This window comes from Archocentrus centrarchus, chromosome 13 (genome assembly GCF_007364275.1).
Source record: "Archocentrus centrarchus isolate MPI-CPG fArcCen1 chromosome 13, fArcCen1, whole genome shotgun sequence".
NCBI lineage: Eukaryota > Metazoa > Chordata > Actinopteri > Cichliformes > Cichlidae > Archocentrus > Archocentrus centrarchus.
In genome coordinates this window covers 33,273,367-33,294,446 of record NC_044358.1, presented here as the reverse complement: position 1 = coordinate 33,294,446, position 21,080 = coordinate 33,273,367, and the positions used below count along the sequence as shown (strand labels likewise).

The following is a 21,080-nucleotide window of genomic DNA, read 5'->3' as shown; positions in this document are numbered from 1 at the left end:
GTGCAACAGTCATGGTTATTTCTATACCATATTTAAAAAAAAACAGCTGTAAAGTGCTATAAAAATAATCAAATAACATTAAACATAAGACAAAATGACACGTTAAGAAAGGAAACATATAATAAGAAAACCTGTGTAAGAACAAAACAAAAAACAGCACAAATTACTAAGAACTCAGTCTGATTTAAAAGCCAGAGAATAAAAACACATTTTCAAATGGGTTTCAAAAGTGTCTAGGCAGTTTGCACTACAGTTTTGGGGCAACAACTGCAAAGGCCTGATTTCTTCTAAGCTTTCATTTGGACCTGAGGACAGTTAGGAGCATTTGTTCAGCAGACCTCAGTGATCTAATGTGGAATGTTCAAACTTAAAGGATTAGAGAGGTAAGAAGGTGCTAACCCATGCAATGCCTAAAAAGCAAACAATAAGTGTAGGGATGCTAATATGAGGCATACATAGTCTCGCTTACGAGTGCCAGTTTGTAACCGTGCTGCAGCGTTTTGGATCAGCTGTAGTCGGCGAAGTAGTGACAGAGTGACACCTGATTAAAGACTGGTAGTCAAGGTGAGATGAAATGAAGGCATGGCTAGCCGTCTCAAAGTCTCTGAAATAGAGGAATGACTTCACTTTTGCGAGTAGCCAGAGATGAAAGAAACTAGTTTTAATGACAGCATCAATGTGTTTATCAAAACAAGTATTTAAAAGTATTTAAAGGGCAGAGATTGTAGGTAGGTAAATCTGTGAGTCATCTGCATAACAATGAAAAGAGATGGTGTGTTTTTGAAAAATAAAATGAGCCCAAGAGGAGATAAATTGAAAAAAGAACTGGGCCAAGAATGAAGAACCCCTGGGGGACCCATAGGAGAGCAGGCATTAAAGTGGCAACAAATGAGACAACCCGCAAAACCGGAATGGTTTTACAGGTGGAGGCTACTGACAGTTTTTTTCCTCCTCATCTTTTCTGTTTTTTCACTAGTTTTTCATTTGGCTTGGGTCAGTGTCACTACTGGTAGCATGAGGCAGTACCTGGACCCTACAGAGGTTGCGCAGGTAGTCCAACTTCTGCAGGATGGCACATCAATACGTGCCATTGTCAGAAGGTTTGCTGTGTCTCCCAGCGCAGTCTCAAGGGCATGGAGGAAATTTCAGGAGACAGATGGTTAAACTTGGAGAGCCGTAGAAGGTCCTTAACCCATCAGCAGGTCTGGTATCTGCTCCTTTGTGCAAGGAAGATCAGGATAAGCACTGGCAGAGCCCCACAAAATGACCTCCAGCAGGCCACTGGTGTGATTGTCCAATCAATCAGAAGCAGACTTCATGAGGGTAGCCTGAGGGCCTGGTGACCTCTAGTGGGCCCTGTGCTCACTGCCTGACACCGTGAAGCCGGATTGGTATTTGCCATAGAATACCAGAAATGGCACCAGTGCCACCACTGCTGCCATGTGCGTTTCACAGATGAGAGCAGGTTCACCCTGAGCACATGTGGCAGAGGAGTAGGGCTTCCATGTGTACCATTTTGAGTTGCTGCAATGAAATTTCAGCAAAATTGACTAGCTTGCTGCATCTTTTTTTCACTTTGAGTTTTTTTTTTTGGTGTCTTTGAATTCAGCCCTCTTTTAGGTTGATAATTTTAATTTTCATTTAACAATGTGGCATCCTTTTGTTCCTAACACATTACCCAGTCCATATCAGTATAGATATCAGCACAACTTTTTTTTTCCAGTTGAGATCTGATGTGTTTTCAGACTGTTCCTTTAATTTTTCAGCAGTGTATATAAAATGGAGTTCATTGTTAGGACTTTCAAGGTTATGCCAGTGATGTAAGTATGAGCACTTAAAATGATTAGGTTGTAACCTCTAAATGGGGTTCATGGCAGCTCTCTAAAATGCTCTCATCTCAGTACCTTTTTGTCATTACTGTGCATGAAATGAGGCTTGTTTAACACCTTTTTTATTTATGGAAAAATTTTCACAGATACTTCTAATGTCTGCAGTTTGACTTTTAGGACACTCATTGTTATTGTTGATCACAATTTCATATAGTTGTGATAACAGCACTGCTGATGAAAAGTCTCACTCCTGTGGCTTTTTTTTCTGACAAAATGCACAGCTTTGCTTCTGATCTTGTTTTTCTTGCAAGTGGGATTGACTCAATTCTCTCATTTTAGTAATGTAAACATTCAACGGGATTAAGCCATGCATATAACAAACATTCTAGAGAAACGTCAACTAGCTAAATCAAATATTTTCATAAGATTGTCCTTTGGATAAATTTATAACCTTGGCATTTACTTTGATGTGATAAATACCTAATTTATTATTTTATGCTATAGCTCATGTATGTATTTTCACCCATTTGTTCCTGATGCACCTTATTTTACTTGCTATTTTTTTTTTACAAGTAACAATGATACTGATCTAGTGTCATATTCTATGGTCTTATGTTGCAGGCAGAGTTACAGACCCATGTGAGCGCTCGAGATGTTGTCAGCTGCTTTCAGAAACAGATTGACCCTGGCTCCTGCTCCAGTACCTTTACAACTCCTAATCCTAATCCCAATCCCAGCACCACTCCCAGTTCCAATCACATCCTAATGTGCAATGCCATTACCGGACAGGGAGGTGAGAGCCCAGAAAAAGGAAGAGTGGCTGAGGAAAACCCTGACTGTAGCAAGGTAAGTGATAACTACTGTTTAATATTCATTTAAATATTAAACAGTATAAATAAATACAATATATTGTATTTATTTAGTCTTTTAAAATACTCCAGTTAGTTGTCTCTGGAGCTTGAAAAAAGGCGACTGGACTTCTTTTTGTTTCTTGAAGACGTTTCACCTCTCATCCGAAAGGCTTCTTCAGTTCTCAACCAAATGGTGGAGAGACCCAGGTATTTAAACCCCTGTGGGCGTAGTCCCCTGGAGGTGGTTATGACCCTCTATTGATCATGTGCTTGAACACATGTGCCCAGGTGTGAAGGGGGCGTGGGTCATATTTAATCAGTGGTTTCAGTTGAAACCAACTTAGGACTCCGCTCCATTGTTTCCTGTGGCCTATTGAGGTCACTGGAACAAAGGTGTGAATGGGGGTTGAGACGTCTGGGAAGGGAGCTCAGGACAGCACTGTAAGCGGGGGAAAGTTGGTGACGTAATCCACCTCCTCTGTTCAATGATGGTTGTTCACAGTGGACATAGATGGCTTCTTTCACTCCTCTTTCAAACCATCTGTTTTCCCTGTCCAAAATGTGGACATTGGCATCCTCAAAAGAGTGCCCTTTTTCCTTCAGATGCAGATGTACTGCTGAATCTTGTCCTGTCGAAGTGGCTCTTCTATGTTGTGCCATTCGTTTGTGAAGAGGCTGTTTGGTTTCACCAATGTAGAGGTCCGAGCACTCTTCACTGCACTGAACAGCATACACTACATCGCTGATCTTGTGTTTGGCGGGTTTGTCCTTGGGATGAACCAGTTTTTGTCTTAGGGTGTGACTTGGTTTGAAGTATACTGAGATGTCATGCTTGGAGAAAATTCTTCTGAGTTTCTCTGACAAGCCTGACACATATGGGATGACAATGTTGTTCCTCTTGTCCTTCCCATTCTCTGTAGTTTGTGTTTGGCCTTCATTCCTGTGCATCTTAGCTGATTTGATGAAGGCCCAGTTGGGGTAACCGCATGTTTTGAGGGCTTTCTTAATGTGTGTGTGTTCCTTATGCTTCCCTTCTGCCTTAGAGGGAACACTTTCCGCACGGTGTTGTAGGGTCCTGATCACCCCAAGTTTGTGTTCCAGAGGGTGGTGGGAGTCAAAGAGGAGATACTGGTCTGTGTGTGTGGGCTTCCGGTAAACTTCAATGTTGAGGCTTCCATCTTCCTCGATAAGCACCGCACAGTCCAGGAATGGTAACTTGTTATCTCTGGTGTCCTCCCTGGTAAAACGTATGTATTTATCCACTGAGTTAATGTGACGAGTGAAGGCTTCTACTTCTCGGGTTTTGATTTTGACCCAGGTGTCATCTACATATCTGTACCAGTGGCTAGGTGCCGTCCCTTTGAAAGAACCAAGAGCTTTACTTTCCACTTCCTCCATGTAAAGGTTGGCTACAATGGGAGACACTGGGGAGCCCATGGCACATCCATGCTTCTGTCTGTAGAATCCATCATTGTATTTAAAATATGTTGTGGTAAGGCAGAGATCTAAAAGTGCACAAATCTGATCTGGGGTGAAGCTGGTTCTGTTCAGTAAGGAATCGTCTTCCTGTAGTCGTCTTCTGACGGTCTCCACTGCCTCAGTTGTAGGTATGCAAGTGAAAAGTGAAACCACATCAAAGGACACCATGGTTTCATCTGGATCCAGTACAAGATTCTGGACCTTGTTAGTAAAATCTGTAGAGTTTTCAATGTGGTGGGGTGTGATGCCAACAAGCGGTGATAAGATGGTGGCGAGGTGTTTGGAAATGTTGTAGGTGACCGAGTTTATACTGCTGATAATGGGTCGAAGTGGGACTCCTTCTTTGTGGATCTTTGGGAGTCCATAAATGCATGGAGTGGCTTCTCCAGGGTACAGGCGGTAGTAAGTGGGGCGGTCAATGGCTTTTTCCTTTTCAAGTTGTTGCAGGTTGTTTTCAAGTTGTTTCTCATCCTGTAGCAGAACAGATCAGGATGAAAGTTTCAGCCACTCTCGCCAGTGCAAGACTTCCTCCATCCAACCTCACCATTCAGGAGAAGAAGGCCATCACAGCCCTAAGCAAGGATCAAAACATCACCATACTGCCAGCCGACAAGGGGAGGTGCACGGTTGTGCTGAATTCATCGGATTACCACAACAAAATTACTACACTCCTCAGTGACAACAATACTTATGAGGTCTTGAGACGTGATCCCACAAGCAACTACAAGAAAAAAGTTGTTTGCTGCCTGCAACAACTTGAAAAGGAAAAAGCCATTGACCGCCCCACTTACTACCGCCTGTACCCTGGAGAAGCCACTCCATGCATTTATGGACTCCCAAAGATCCACAAAGAAGGAGTCCCACTTCGACCCATTATCAGCAGTATAAACTCGGTCACCTACAACATATCCAAACACCTCGCCACCATCTTATCACCGCTTGTTGGCATCACACCCCACCACATTGAAAACTCTACAGATTTTACTAACAAGGTCCAGAATCTTGTACTGGATCCAGATGAAACCATGGTGTCCTTTGATGTGGTTTCACTTTTCACTTGCATACCTACAACTGAGGCAGTGGAGACCGTCAGAAGACGACTACAGGAAGACGATTCCTTACTGAACAGAACCAGCTTCACCCCAGATCAGATTTGTGCACTTTTAGATCTCTGCCTTACCACAACATATTTTAAATACAATGATGGATTCTACAGACAGAAGCATGGATGTGCCATGGGCTCCCCAGTGTCTCCCATTGTAGCCAACCTTTACATGGAGGAAGTGGAAAGTAAAGCTCTTGGTTCTTTCAAAGGGACGGCACCTAGCCACTGGTACAGATATGTAGATGACACCTGGGTCAAAATCAAAACCCGAGAAGTAGAAGCCTTCACTCGTCACATTAACTCAGTGGATAAATACATACGTTTTACCAGGGAGGACACCAGAGATAACAAGTTACCATTCCTGGACTGTGCGGTGCTTATCGAGGAAGATGGAAGCCTCAACATTGAAGTTTACCGGAAGCCCACACACACAGACCAGTATCTCCTCTTTGACTCCCACCACCCTCTGGAACACAAACTTGGGGTGATCAGGACCCTACAACACCGTGCGGAAAGTGTTCCCTCTAAGGCAGAAGGGAAGCATAAGGAACACACACACATTAAGAAAGCCCTCAAAACATGCGGTTACCCCAACTGGGCCTTCATCAAATCAGCTAAGATGCACAGGAATGAAGGCCAAACACAAACTACAGAGAATGGGAAGGACAAGAGGAACAACATTGTCATCCCATATGTGTCAGGCTTGTCAGAGAAACTCAGAAGAATTTTCTCCAAGCATGACATCTCAGTATACTTCAAACCAAGTCACACCCTAAGACAAAAACTGGTTCATCCCAAGGACAAACCCGCCAAACACAAGATCAGCGATGTAGTGTATGCTGTTCAGTGCAGTGAAGAGTGCTCGGACCTCTACATTGGTGAAACCAAACAGCCTCTTCACAAACGAATGGCACAACATAGAAGAGCCACTTCGACAGGACAAGATTCAGCAGTACATCTGCATCTGAAGGAAAAAGGGCACTCTTTTGAGGATGCCAATGTCCACATTTTGGACAGGGAAAACAGATGGTTTGAAAGAGGAGTGAAAGAAGCCATCTATGTCCACTGTGAACAACCATCATTGAACAGAGGAGGTGGATTACGTCACCAACTTTCCCCCGCTTACAGTGCTGTCCTGAGCTCCCTTCCCAGACGTCTCAACCCCCATTCACACCTTTGTTCCAGTGACCTCAATAGGCCACAGGAAACAATGGAGCGGAGTCCTAAGTTGGTTTCAACTGAAACCACTGATTAAATATGACCCACGCCCCCTTCACACCTGGGCACATGTGTTCAAGCACATGATCAATAGAGGGTCATAACCACCTCCAGGGGACTACGCCCACAGGGGTTTAAATACCTGGGTCTCTCCACCATTTGGTTGAGAACTGAAGAAGCCTTTCGGATGAGAGGTGAAACGTCTTCAAGAAACAAAAAGAAGTCCAGTCGCCTTTTTTCAAGCTCCAGAGACTACTATGACCTGGATAACTGAGAATCTACACAGACACTCCAGTTAGTTGTATACATGATCAAAATACAGTGTTGCAGTGGAGATGCACTGACATGTGAGATGCATTTCCTTGCTCAATATAGCCAGTATTTTTCAGTGTACATGCGATTAACTGGTTCACAAGCACGATACTGTTACAGCCCTAGCAGGACCTGCTGTGACTTTCTGACCCACTGGGTGTGGCTTGCGCTCTCCAGCCTTAGGTGCCACCCCTTTTTTGGTACAGCTGACTCAACTCAGCAATTAAGCTGGTGTACTTAAGTCCAGAGAGAGGAAAGCTCCAGGGCCAGTGATTGCCAGAGAGTACCTTTGTGAAACAGCTTGTGAACTGTGTGTGTTGCAGCTGCTTACTCCTGCTCGGTGGAGAGGAGGGTGGTTTTGGGTTTGAGGCCTCTTATCTTACCATACCTTGTTGATTTGGTGACTAACTCCTGTGCTTTGTTTTTCCTTTTTTTGAAGGTGATAGCAGCACCAATACATAGAAAAAATACAAGCAGAAAAAAAAATACTGCTAGTATACAATATTAAAGACTTCAGGAACTTCTATGGCAATCCATTGAATAATTTTGCTCCGTTGAGTCTTTGATGACAAAAAAGTAGCAATGCTTAAAAGAAATGAAATGATCCATGAGACTTGCAGGAAATTGATATTGGACTGGATCACAAGGCCAAAGGCTTGAAAGACAAAGAAGACAAAAGCTCCTATCTTTTAAATATGATACTCTTGTCATTTTTTATTTATTATTTATTCAGAATTATTTATTATATTTCCCATGCATTTTATTACGAAAAAAAATGTAATATGTAAGACAATTCCTAAAAAAACAGTGCTTTAAAGATGATTATACCATCAATTATTTTGCACATATGCAAATTTATTAAAAAATTGTTATTGATTACTGAATAAATTTTTTGTCTACTGCAGTTAACTTGCTGTGACAATGTAATACAAACATACCAAACAAGTCTTAACACTGTGTGAGTTTTACCTCTGCCCACTGTGAGTCAATTGAAAAGACTTCAAACAAACTCTAATTGACGCTGTATCCACAGGCTGTATCTACAGGCAGGCTGGTGAACTGCATGTACCTTTGGACTAAAAAATGCCCTCCAGCAGTGTAGGTCTGGCAAGAACAGTTAGATTGACATTTCAGACTCTTTATACCACAGAGCTCAGTTGACCTTATTCAAACAGCAGTCATTTTGAACAGCTGGGGTCAGAAGGTACTGAGGAAATTTTGTGAATGTCAAACTAGTGTTCAACTTGTATGTTAAAACTTAATATACACCCTTTAAATTTCCAGCAATTTGAGAGGCAACAACCATAGCAACATACTTAACACATAATTTAATGTTTTTAATCCTGGTAATAAGCTGAATATTTAAAATATATGTATCAATTTTCTAAAAAAGAACCCTTTATATTTCAGTGTGTGGGCCTTAATGTGCTATAATTTTCCTCTCCTACTCAAGCAGGCTGTTAAAAACACATATTTTCATTGTTTGAAAAATCCTGAATGTTTAATATATTTTGACCTATAAAGGCTGCCATTACTTTGTGTGTGCAGTGCACCGTGGGTAGATCAGTGGCACTCCAGAGCTATCATTACAAAGTTGCTAAAAATAAAATATAAAAAATGTGCTGCTTTTGATTGCGATTTCAGCCAAAAGGAAACAAAGTTATGATTTTAGTCTTCTCGGCTTTCCTGTTGATTGGAAGAGGAGAAAGGAGAAGGAAAATCCTTGAGGTGTAAGACAACTTCCAAAAGACATGCCCGGTGCTACTGGCACATCTGCCTTGTTGTCTCTTGTTGTATTTGATGCAATACTTGACTTAAACAGTTAAAAAAATGCTGATGGTTAGAAGTGATCACAAACCAAGTACACTGGCTAAGGTGTTTTCCCATGCGAGTCTAAATACTGTCAGAGCAAGTGAAAGTCAAGTCAAGTCAAATTTATTTGACCACCACCACCTTTCTCATGATCATCCTCACCCCCCATGAGGCAAGCTCTTGCATGGAGCTCCAGACCAAGGGTGATTGATGGTCATTTTCTATTTCTTTCACTTCCAAATAACAGTTGTCACCTTCTCACCAAGCTTCTTGTTGCTGGTCTTGTAGCCCATTCCAGCCTTATGGAGGTCTACAGTCTTATCTCTGATATCCTTTGACAGCTCTTTGTTCTTGCAGATGGTGGTGGAGAGGTTGGAATGAAAGAAATTGATCCTGTGGACAGTTGTGCTTTATACACATAACAAATTAAGATCAGGAGTATCTCAAATTGATTGATTATAGTGGCACACAGACAATCTGTAGGAACCAGAATTCTTGCTTGGTTGTGGGGGATCATGTACTCATTTCACTCAGTGACATGCAAATCAATTTATAACTTTTATGCAGTGTTTTTTCTGGATTTGTGGTTAATATTCACTCTCTTTCCATTAAAATGAAACTCCCATAACAATTAGTGACTGTTCATTTCTTTGTAAGTGAGCAAACTTACAAATTCATCAAGGGATCAAATAATTACAGGGTTCTAGCCAGAAAATATTCACAGGCCGACAACATCGGATTTTGGGGGTGGGGTGGGGTAATGACTGCTTTTTCTTCTGAAACAAAACAAAACCAGAGTCCAAACAGGGGCCAAAGCAAAGCAAAGCAGCAACGCAAGGCTGAACAAAAGATAAAAAAAATTAAGTCCAGGTGGCTAACAAGGGCCTAACAACAAAGTCCAAACAGTTCAGGTGGCCAGCCATGATCCCAGCAGTGGTAATGAGACTAAACAGGAGGCCAACCGTGATGCCAGTAGCGGCGGCGAGGTGGCAAGACAGGAGACCGACCGTGATCCTAGCAGCGGCAACGTGGGGAGACAGGAAGGCCGGCCTTGATCCCAGCGGTGGCAATACACATGACTCAGTTCAGGGGGCCTACCACGTGGCCAGCGGCGAAGTTGATGAAGCAGTTCAGGGGGCCTGCCGCGTGGCCAGCGGTGACAACGGAGGATCTCTAGAGGATGACCATGTGGCCAGTGGCCAGGATGGCGGAGGTCTGGTTGTTGGCACCAGTAGTGAAGACTGTCAGATGGCATGGGAGGTAGCCTGCATTGACAGCGACAACTCTCAGAAGGCATGGTAGGTAGCCTGCGTCGATGACGGAGACTCACTGGCTTGGCCCCAGAGGCTCGGACTGAGCGTGACCCCCTGGAGGCTCAGGCTGAATGGGACCCTCAGGTGCAGGCTCGAGCCTGAGCCTCAGGCTGAAGAGCTGCGGCAGGTGCTGAAGGCTGATAAGATGGGGGCGCTGCTGCAAGTACTGAAGACTCTGGTGGAGGTGCTGCTGCAGGCGCTGAAGACTGTTGTGGTGCAGCCAAAACTGCCAGGGGCTGTTGCGTGCTACCGACGCAGAAGATGGTGCTGGAGACAGAAGAGAAAGCTAGGGCCACTCTGTAGGACACACAGTCGTCTCCTCAGACGACCCAGGCTGCTTATGAGGGCCCTCTGCTACTCCTTGAGGCTGGGCTGCCCCCTCCTGAGGGAACAGAATGGGTGCAGGAGTGGGCCTTTTCTCGGCCACTCCCAACCGCAGAGCAGATACGGATACAGGGATGGACTAGCTCTTAGCTGTTCCCACCTGAGGGAACAGAACAGGTGCAGGGACTGAATGCCTCACAGGAGCATAGGAGCACATCAAAACAAAAAGACAGTCCAAATAACAGTCTTCCTTGCCTTGAGAGAGAAAAAGAGCTGCAGACTCCATAGCATGACGATAAGACATTGTTCAGGGGTAACAATATGAGCCTCGCTGACCACAGTTTTATCAAACACAGTTTGAGATTTAATAGTTCCTTCAAAGTTTTCAGAGGCAAAAGCAGGATTACTCATTGTGTCAGTGGGCTAGGACTGCCGTTTTCGCTGCTGAGAGCCACGTTCCTTCCCCACTGAAGTGGGCTGTGACAGCAGGAATTCCGTGGCTGCGGCGAAGGTGTGGAATTCCACACCTGTGGTGGTGGTGTGGAAATCCATGGCGGTGGCGTGGAAATCCACGACTCAAGCAGTGGAGTGGAAATCCGCGGCTGCAGCGATGGCGTGGAAATCCGCAGCTGCGGCAATGGCGTGGAAATCCGCAGCTGCGGCGATGAAGGCTCATAATATCCCATGAAGCGTTCAAACGACTCCTGTGGCGTTAAACCACACGGCTCCGGAGAAAACTCTTTCCGCCGCTGCCGGGAATTCTTCTTCCTCCGTCTGTGTTGACTGCAGAGGAGAAGAGGGGCTAGCAGGCGGAGAGGCAGGTGAGTGAGCGGCTGGAGCGAGGAAAAGTCCGCCCACTCTGAGTACCTGTGGAGGTGAGTGGTGTCGCTGGGGACCTTTCCAACAGGCAGGTCCCCCCAGAGCCAGGTGAGTGCCGCTGCACATCTCGGTATCCATGGGATCCATTCTGGTCTAGTCCTTCTGTTATGAAATGCTGTGGCAGGCAAGGCAGAGGACCCCAATGCAGGACACCCAGGCAAAAAGCTTAATTAAAAATGTAAGCTTTATTTGCAAATGAAGGACAGAAGGCAGGGCTGGATGGAACCAGTGGCAGCAACTTCAGAATTACCAAAATTTGACTAGATGTGAACCAAAACAAAAACAAGAGTCCAGGACAGGTGGCACACAGCAGAACGGAAGTCAACACAGACCAAAATAATGACAAGGACGTGACAACAAGCAGAGGAAACACAGGACTTAAAGACAAGAGGGCTGATGTGGTAAATGTAAACAGCTGGGAACACAGGTGAGCCAAATAACACTAATGACAAAGGGGAAGCAAAACAGAACACAACACACAGGGAACAGAAAACTATCAAAATGAAACAGGAAATGAGACAAAGAAACAAAGGCACAGACTAAACACTGCACATCGGGAAACACAGGGAAACTAGAAATCAAAACATAACCAGTAACACAACAAAAGCAGCACATAAAAGGTAAACACAATTCAAAAACTAAGCACAAACAAAAAACGCTGGGTCATAAGGGCCCAGGACCATGACAGCTATAATCAGTGCCCTCACAGTAGCTGCAGTAAAAACCATAAGCAAAATGAAATTATTTAATGAGTAAAGTTAATATCCACTAAATGTAACCTAATGTCTTCACCAAAGGTCTCACCTTCACATGTAAATATAAGCATCTCTTCACAGAAAAAAAATTATTGTTATTGTGTATATTGTTATTTTCTTTTTAAGCTGCGCATTGAGTTCATTTAACTACACAAAAATATACAATAAGAACAAACAGTAATAACAAATAATAAACCTTTGGAACAACTTACTTTCACATAAGAGCAGCCCAGTCTTAATCATTTTAAAACACTTATAAAAACATTTTTATATTATATTATATTTTTTGTATATCCATCCATCCATCCATTCGCTTCCGCTTATCCTGTTCAGGGTCGCGGGGGGGCTGGAGCCTATCCCAGCTGTCATAGGGCGAGAGGCAGGGTACACCCTGAACAGGTCGCCAGCCTGTCACAGGGCCAACACAGAAAGACGAACAACCTTTCACACTCACTTTCACACTCTCATTCACACCTATGGGCAATTTAGATTTTTTGTATATATTAATTTTTAATTTAGTGACTGATGTATAGTATATATTTTGTATAACCTGTACAGCAATTTGGTCAACAGAGGTTGTTTTAATGTGCTATAGAAATAAACTTTAACTTCACTTGACTTGACCAATAATCTGCAAGGAAAAGTTAATACACGCATAAACACGCACACACAAACACTGTGGCAGGCTTACTTTCAGTGCCATGCAGCTATTCAGAAAAGCTGCAAGTGAAGGGACATCTCTAGTAGATTTAACCACTGATTTTTGTTCCAACCAAAACCATGACACACTTCAGTAATGATTTTTTTTTAACTGTATGTTTAATAAATTTTCCCCAACATAAAGCCATTTACAAGAAAAAATTAGAGATAAAATATTCAGACTTCAGAGACAAGAAAAAAAAACAATCAGAAACAATCCCTTAAGCCCACTCCCACTCATTATCAGACAAGGGACTATACTGAAATTAATAATTTCTAAGGCAAGAGAAAAACTAAAAACAGTAAAATATACATACAGTATATGAATACACAATAAATCATATAAAAAGAAACTACCAACACAGAAAAGAGTAGAATTTGCAAGCTATATAAAAAATTGGGATATTTAACCGATGAGAGTTTGACAACACTTAGACAGAAATTCATATTTGTAGATCACAAACATGTCACGAAAGAGGGCGATCTATTATGAATGTAGTGCCTGAAATCAGACCAGCATTTGTCAAAACGATGTGGTTTTCTTTGGAGACTTAATTAAGCCACATGGAAATGGAGGTGGGGTCTGCACTTTTTCATAAAAGGGCAATGTATTTATTGCCAGCAGTCATGGCTGGTTTGATATACTGTGCCTGATTGATGCATCAACAAAGGTATAGCCAAGGTTACAGCCACATTTGCACGTATGCAGATTTTAAGGGCATGGTTTTGCTCGTCCTTTGCCTCTGGAAAATGAAGACAGTAATGTGCCTGCAGCACAGAAAATCTCATTAACAGACCCTTCCGTTAAATTACAGTCATCAAAAAAGAATATATAATAATTGAAAGTTTTAGCACCATCATACTGATTATATTTGCTGTGTTATTATATCAGAAAAATTGTTTTTTTTAGTGAGCAGTATTTGATTTGTGCTAGGATTAACCTTTAGCAAGAAGACTTAATGCAGGAGGGGTGCTTCTTAGCCTTACATCACATTGTTTGTCATCAATCCCTGTAAGTACATTAATGAAACGATTCCTTCTATCGCAGGTGTTGGCTGTGAGTCATGGAGAGGAGAAAAAGGTGGATATCACTGGACCCCCCTCCTCTCTTCTTAGGGGAGAGTACAGTGAGGAGGAGTCTGCGAGATCTTTCCAGGAGGCTCTCAAATTATGGAGGGGAAAGAAAAACGATGGATTCTGGATACCTGTCAGACCAGGTACATGAAATTAAGCTAAATTTAACTGATAAAGTTTTAACTAACAGTGATGAGAATATAATATTTATCTTTTATTTTCATATCAGGTTTTCTTTGTAAAGAGTGTCACGGTCCTGCAGTGGCTAATACTGGATGTCTCTAGTTCATTTCTCCTTGTTTGCTACTGTAGGTCATTTCTGTATGGTATATACTGTATAGCATATTCTCCCTGTACGTGTGGCTTTACTCTGGGTACTCCAGCTTCCTCCCAAGGTTCAAAGAAATCCTTGTTAGATTTATTATATGTTGGTAGCTGTAAATTCTTCCAGGTGTGGATGGTATTGAGAGTAAGTCTCTTTGTGTTGTAATGGAACTAAGCAGCATGCTCCCTGCCTCTTGCCAAGTTACAGACATCTTATGGCTCAGTCACACGAGTGAAAATAGGATGGCAGCCTCCTTGTGACTAGTAAAAACTGGTGTTTGTCCATTGATTGCACTGAATTTTTTCACATTCAGTGATCAACAGGCCTCTGGATGACCACTTTTGATTGTGATTGCACAGGTTGTTGGGTGGGATGCAACCTGTCTCCAGTCACAGTCTGACTCGGACAGACTGCAGTCACTCTCAGAGTGGAGGAGGTTTGCAAATAATTATCGTTTAATTTATAAATGCAGACAGATTGCCATCACATTGCGCCCAGTCAAAGTCAGTCTGTGGCGATAAACACAACTTGTCTGTGACATGTCTCTTTGCAAAATGAGACCTGACTCATTTGGTTGCCAACTGGTTGTATTCTGGTTATTTTCTTATATAAAAACAACTTTGCCAAGTCCCTATGGATTTTTGCTGTTAAATTGCCATTCAACAATTTCTGAATTTTTTTGTTCAAATTTATGAGGTTCTGACTGGACTGTGAATGTTAGTATTTAATGCGAATTTCTGTGTATGTAGATGGGAACACACTGCAACAGAGTTTCTATTTTCACTGATTTATCACAGTTAATCACCATATTATCACAACAGATTGCATGTAATTACCAACTTGACCCCATTGAATCGCAAACTGATAGCAGACTGACTCCATCTTTTTTGCCATTTCATTGCCATCTAAACGCACCGAAGTTACAATGAACAGGGCAACTGATTGCATCTTTCAAGCAATCATTTCGAAGGCAGCAAGACTGCAAGTTAATTGCACATGGTCACATTAATTTTGATCGTGTTGTAGTCTCCAATCACTTCTTTGCCAAGTGTAACTGTAGCATCAGCAACCCCAAGTAAACTGTCAAGAGAAGCTTTCACAAAGTAGGGGTACACCTTGGACAGCATGCCAATCTGTCACAGGGACAGACAGCCATTCACACTTGCAGTCACACCTACGGGCAATTTAGAATCACCAATTAACCCAACTCCATGCATGTCTTTGGACTGTGGGAGGAAGCTGGAGTACACGGACAGAACCCATGCAGACACGGGGAGAAGATGCAAAACAAAACAACAAAAAAATGTAATTTGACCACTATCCAAATTCAAGGTTTCTTGTGAAGTTCTGTGAGCATTAAGCATATTTGATGTTGTCAAATACTGCTGTTCTGTGAATATACTGCTGGTGTTTTCAAATTCTGCACAAGGTGTCCTTTGGCATCTGTGCTTTGACACACAGTGGCATTGATATTGTATCCCTAGAGATAAAGTCCTCCTTTAATGACCTACAAAGTCCACATTAAGAGGCTGAAGGGGTTGTGGTAGAGTAAGAAGATTGTCAGCAGGACATTGGTTTGCATCAATGTTTGGGAACTTTGTGTTGTGAATTTTAGTTGTTGGTTTTCACCCTCTGATTTGTTTTGTTTTCACTCACTGTTTACTTTTGCTTTTACCTGTTAAGTTTTATGTAAAGTAAGTACTTGGTTAGGATTTTGAAAAGATGTTGGTTTCAGTTATACCATACATGTCATCTGCGCATTGAAAAAGGATGATTTTTCCCATTGTGTGACTGTGACACCATGGGTGTAATTGGGAAACACCAGGAGCTTTGGGTGGCAGCATTCCACTGCTCTTACTGTATGTTTGGACTGGTCGCTGAACCTTTTCTGATCAGTTTTGTTTTCTAAAACTTGATCCCAGTAGCATTAGATTCACAACTGGTTGTTCAGGCCCAGTCAAAACAATGCAGCTTAGTTGGCTTATCCAGCATCACCATGAAATGCAAAATATAGCTTTAAATGGGAGGGGACTTGATTATTAGAAACCAAAGGTATTTGTTTTTTAATTAACTTCACTGTTTAGTCAGTCATTTGATAAATTCCTATTAAAAATATTTGGAGTGGATTTGAATTAGTATTTTATTATTTATCATTTTGGCACTCAAGATGTGTTTATAGCACTGGGTTAAACTTCGTTCTGTGAAAAAAAAAAATCCTTCATGTTATAAAAACCCTGCTTTAGCAGAGGATAGGTGATGATGATGATACTTTATTGATCCCACAATGGGGAAATTACAGTTAATTACAGTCTGATGGAGAGTGCTTGAGTTGGTTTACATTGGACCATGCCCTGTATCTTTTCTGACATTCCTTCTTCTCTAGTACCTCCTCCATGCTCTCTGCCCTTGCCAATCTATCATCAGGCTGTAGTACTTTGTTGAAATGCAGAGTTAGTTCATGATCAGTCGAGCTTTAATTAAAAGTACCAAACTTCAATTCTTCATTAATTCAAAAGCCAGAGTCCTTCTAAAAAATGCTTGAATGCTAAAGAAAATTACTGTTTTTATTTTGAAAATTGGTAGTGTTTAATGTTTGAAAATTAATGGTACTTTCACACTATGTGCCACAAAGTTACTAAACAGCTAAGCACAGCCGGCTACATTGTCACTGACTTGCCTTTCCAGTGTCGCTCTTCCTAGTTGACATCATTGCTGAGCTTGTGTGCGTGCATGCGTGCGTGCGTGTGTGTGTGCGCGCATGTGATGTTTGATGCTTCACAGCGTCATTTCACTGAAAAAGGTTGAGGCCAGCTCAGTTTTGATTTGTCATGTGTCACACTCATAGTGCAGCAACTGTCAGGCGTCAAGCTTCCAGCTTCCATTCCATTCCAGTGACGTGTAGCCAGTTGCTTCTGCAGCAGTAGTGTGAACACATTCATACTCCATGCAGTGGAGTGTAATAGAATGCATGTGGATTACTATATACAGTAGCTTCATTACCAAACTGCAGTGTCTAACTATGGCTTTCAGATTAATATATATATATACACTTATATTTTTATTCAGCTTTGCCCAACAACATATTTTTCTTCTCAGCTCTTCCGTTCTGCTTCCCTTGCATTTTTACCTAATTCTCAGTTTCCTGCTTTATTTCTCCCTGTCTATGCTCTGATCTGGTCTTACAGAAAGTGCTTACCACTGCAGTAGGATGGTAATCCATGGCTGTTGCATATTGAGATAATGAGAGGAGTGTTAGGGGTCGCCCCACTCCACACCACAGCACTAATCGCCTCAGCTGTGTGTATGCGTATGTGTACAGGCACAACTGTGTCAGGCAATTTTGTGTCTTTTCACAGATATTGTGTATCTGCATCTGCAATAATGTATGTGTGTCTGTGTTTATGTGGGTGTGTATTATTAGCACTATTATTTCAGGTTCTGTGTATTGTGTCTAGGTGTTTGTGCTTTTTATTAGACCTCCTATTTTCTCTGCTTTACTGCGCGAACAGACTCTGCTCCTCTCTCCTTTCGCTCTGCTCTGCAAATTGCTGCTAGCCCCTCCAGCCCTAATTATTTCTGTCAGGCCAATGGCACCCAGGCCCAATTTAAAGCTGCCACTGTGGACTGCCAAAGTGTCTGGAGTACAATCATAACATTTCTCCTTCTTACTTCTATCTTTTATTTTCTCTCATGCACTCACTATGTTCCTTTAGTATTTCATACATCTTTTTTCTTATTCCCAGGGGGCTCTCTCCTGTCTGTTTGTGTTTTGGCACTTTTGGCATGGTGACAAGGTGTTTTCTCACTTTTTGAGGGGAGTGTGCTGAGAAGCTGCCGGATTATGTTTTCCTGCTACCTGTTCTACCTTTCTGAATCTTTTTTTCCTTTGGGGCATTTTTTTCCATCTCTTACATCTTAACTTTATTTTTGTTTGATGTCTCTCTCCCCATTCCCCTCCAGTATCAGTGTCAGCTAAGGCGACCCAGACTGCCCTCCCTCCAGACAGAGAAGCTGAAGGACAAAGAAGAGGCGGGGGAGAAGAGAGGGTTCCTGTCATGGTGGAGTTCACAGAAAACAGCCTTACCTACATGGACAGATTGCTTCTCAAGAAGCACCGGAGGTACAGACAAAAATGTGCAAGCATCACATATATAGTTAATATTTAAAACCATGTCGAGGCTTCTGTCATGGGCTTCAGGCAGTAGGCTCAGTGAAAAATTATGCTTCTTCCCCTTTCATTATTTCTGGCAACTGTTTTTAGTTTAGAATGATTTTAGAAACTGTCAGATGTTTGTAAGTTAATCATATTTAAGTCAGTAATGTAAAGCTTAAGATGCTCATGCTATCTTAGTATTTTTTAAAAAGCTATTTTGTTTTCATTTTTATATTTATAAATATATATATATATATATATATATATATATATATATATATATATATATATATATATATATATATATATATATATATATATATAATGGTTAGCCTTTCTTTCTCTAAGTGTGTACAACTGCCATGTACCCAGTTGTACGTTACTTGTACTGTACAACTGGGCACATGGCAGGGTTTTCATGATACTGCAATTTCAAACTCAATACCAGTACCCAGGAAAGTACTAAGTAATCAGTACAATCTTTACTTTTTTAAAGTAAAGATTAGAGCAATATGTGTCCATGCAAATGTATTTATCTACTGCCCTGTTTATTTCCTGTCCTTCGGGTGACTTGGCACCATATTTTTGTTACTGGTCAGATAGAATTGGTAAGGTAGGCTGCTACTGTTTCTGTCTTGTTGCTCATGAACTTTTTTCTCCTTCCATCAGGGACTTTAAAAGAAACATAACAATTTATAGACACAAATAATTGAGTTATTCTGTTAAATTGACACCATCTAATAACATTGCAGACAGACTAGATCGATAATGTCTGCTGCCCAGCTCCAACATTAAGGTTATTGTTTTATTAGCCATAGCAGTTCGCCACTACCCTAATGATAACAGACAGCTAATGTGGATATTGGGCAATTGCTAGTAGTTAAATGACTAACATTAACATGTGTGTGAAAACCAGGTTAACAATTATGATAACTGTTTAATACTTCAGTGTTGAAGCAGGAGCTTTACTGACCTCAAAAAATTCTTCATAATGAACAGGATGTCAGTCTTTAAGATGCTTTGCCAAGTGTGTTGTTTGTGTGTTTATCTGTTTGTGAGGGGAGGGGCTGTGTGAAGTTGTGCGTCAGCCAGAAGAGCTGAAGACAGCACCGTTGCTATATGTATAATTACTGTTACAAATGAGCATTTAATACAATATTAGATTTTAGTATCAATTAACATCTGATATTAATTTTTTGACAGCTGTATTCGGTACATATGCTGCCTATGATGTCATTGGTACTTGATCATTTGATAACCCTCACTTTCTTGCTGGCTCCATTAATAGGGACACAGGTATACTATAATACATACACCTTTTGTTACCACAGCACTTGCTTCTGTTGCTTCTCTGTGGTCTTCATAACCAGCTGATATAAGTGTACAAAGCAGTTTTTTTTACTACTTATTGTGCAGTATACTGCCTGCAGGCTTGGCTTCAGCAGGTCCCATTATTGCAGCCTTTATTTAACCAGCTCCTTTTGGGCTGAGTAGTCCACTGGAGAGCAGGTCAGGGAAGAGGCAAGAAGAGTGCAGTTTCAGGCCCTCCGACCGCCTGAACAGGAACGCTCTAAGTCCCCAGCTGTAGCAGCCCTTAACTGTGGAATAGACCAGAGAGCCAATCTAGAGTGCAATAAGCCTGCAGCAGTGATAGTGGCAGAGCTTAATGGAGAGACAGAGAGACTGGCTGGCAGAAAGAAAGTCGAGGTTGAATTTTAACAAGCTTCAATAATAATGTGAAAAAGACGGAACGAAGGAAGGAATTTAGTGGAGGAAAGAACTTTAAAGAATTTGCTAAAAGTGCTCAGCTATATTAGAGTCATAACTCTACCATCTTGGTAGATTTGTGCATGGCCTGCAGGTTACAGAAAGCAAGCTTGTGACCAGAGGGTGCATCAGTTTGATTTCCTGAGCTGGCTAGGCGGTGTGGTCGTGGTAAGTGAATGCTCGTTCTTCCGTCAGCTGCCAGAGTCAAAGTATCTGTGATCAAAGCACTGAACCCTGAAATAAAAGTCTGCACAGGCATATATAGAACTGACATCTGAACTGGCCCTCACCTGCGTTTACTGGCCTGATTTAACTGCGCTAGATGATTGCAAAATTTAAGACCCAAGCCTGGTTTGATGTAAGGTTTATTGCAATCTCCCCAAAAACTGTCTTAAAAGAACTTTTACATTATGAACCTACAAAAAAAAAAAAAAAAAATTCTTGCAGCCACCAAATTATCTTTAGACACAATAAGGCATTTTGGTCCAAATTTTCTTATTTTGGTTAATTAAAATAGGGTGGTAATAATAATAATAATAATAATAATAATAATAATAAAACCATTAGGTTATTAGTTCATGCACAAAAAAAGAACAAACCTGTTTGTTTTTAAATCGCCTTCAAGGGCACTTTATCAGGGCTGGCCACTGCTGATCACTTGGTTTAAGATTTGTTTATCATTTTTTCTATTTATACCTTTTGCTTAAATTGATATAATGAAATATTACAGACTGCATATAACTATTTATTAGGAGCGATTCATATGTACTGCTCTCTAGTGAAAGCCTAAATGTGCAAACAGCCTAAGGCTAGTGAGGCTACACCATGTGAAGTACTGTATGCAAGGAGAACAGCTAGATCCATGGAGGACTTAGAAGAGGCATACAATGTTCAGGATTAAGTATAATATCTAAGTACAAGCAACTCCCCTGCAACTTACAAAGTCTGTCTCACATTTCTTACACTGGAAGGTTGGCGTATTGGTGTGTGTGCTGTTTTTTTTTTTTTTTTTATTGGGGCTGCAGCAGACTGACCTCACACACACAAAAAAACCACCAAAACTGAATTGTATGTTGTACATATGCAGTTTTGCATCTATCCATCATTCAGCCATTGAGGTTTCAGAATGAGGTTGTAAAGGGAAAGAAGAAAAGAAGACACTTGTTACTTTGTCTAAATTACTTT

At 41.6% G+C, this 21,080-nt stretch overlaps 1 protein-coding gene across 7 annotated transcripts in view; it reads left to right on the top strand.

Annotated features, from left to right (window-relative positions):
- zbbx (zinc finger, B-box domain containing) overlaps window positions 1–21,080 on the top strand; it is a 77,788-nt gene that overhangs the window by 32,454 nt on the left and 24,254 nt on the right. For all 7 annotated transcript variants that reach the window (XM_030745013.1, XM_030745010.1, XM_030745008.1 and 4 more), the window contains 3 exons: window positions 2,451–2,675; window positions 13,625–13,793; window positions 17,936–18,095. In XM_030745013.1, the coding sequence (XP_030600873.1) occupies window positions 2,595–2,675; window positions 13,625–13,793; window positions 17,936–18,095 (410 nt within the window). In that variant the 5' untranslated portion in view covers window positions 2,451–2,594. The remainder of the gene's footprint in view (window positions 1–2,450; window positions 2,676–13,624; window positions 13,794–17,935; window positions 18,096–21,080) is intronic.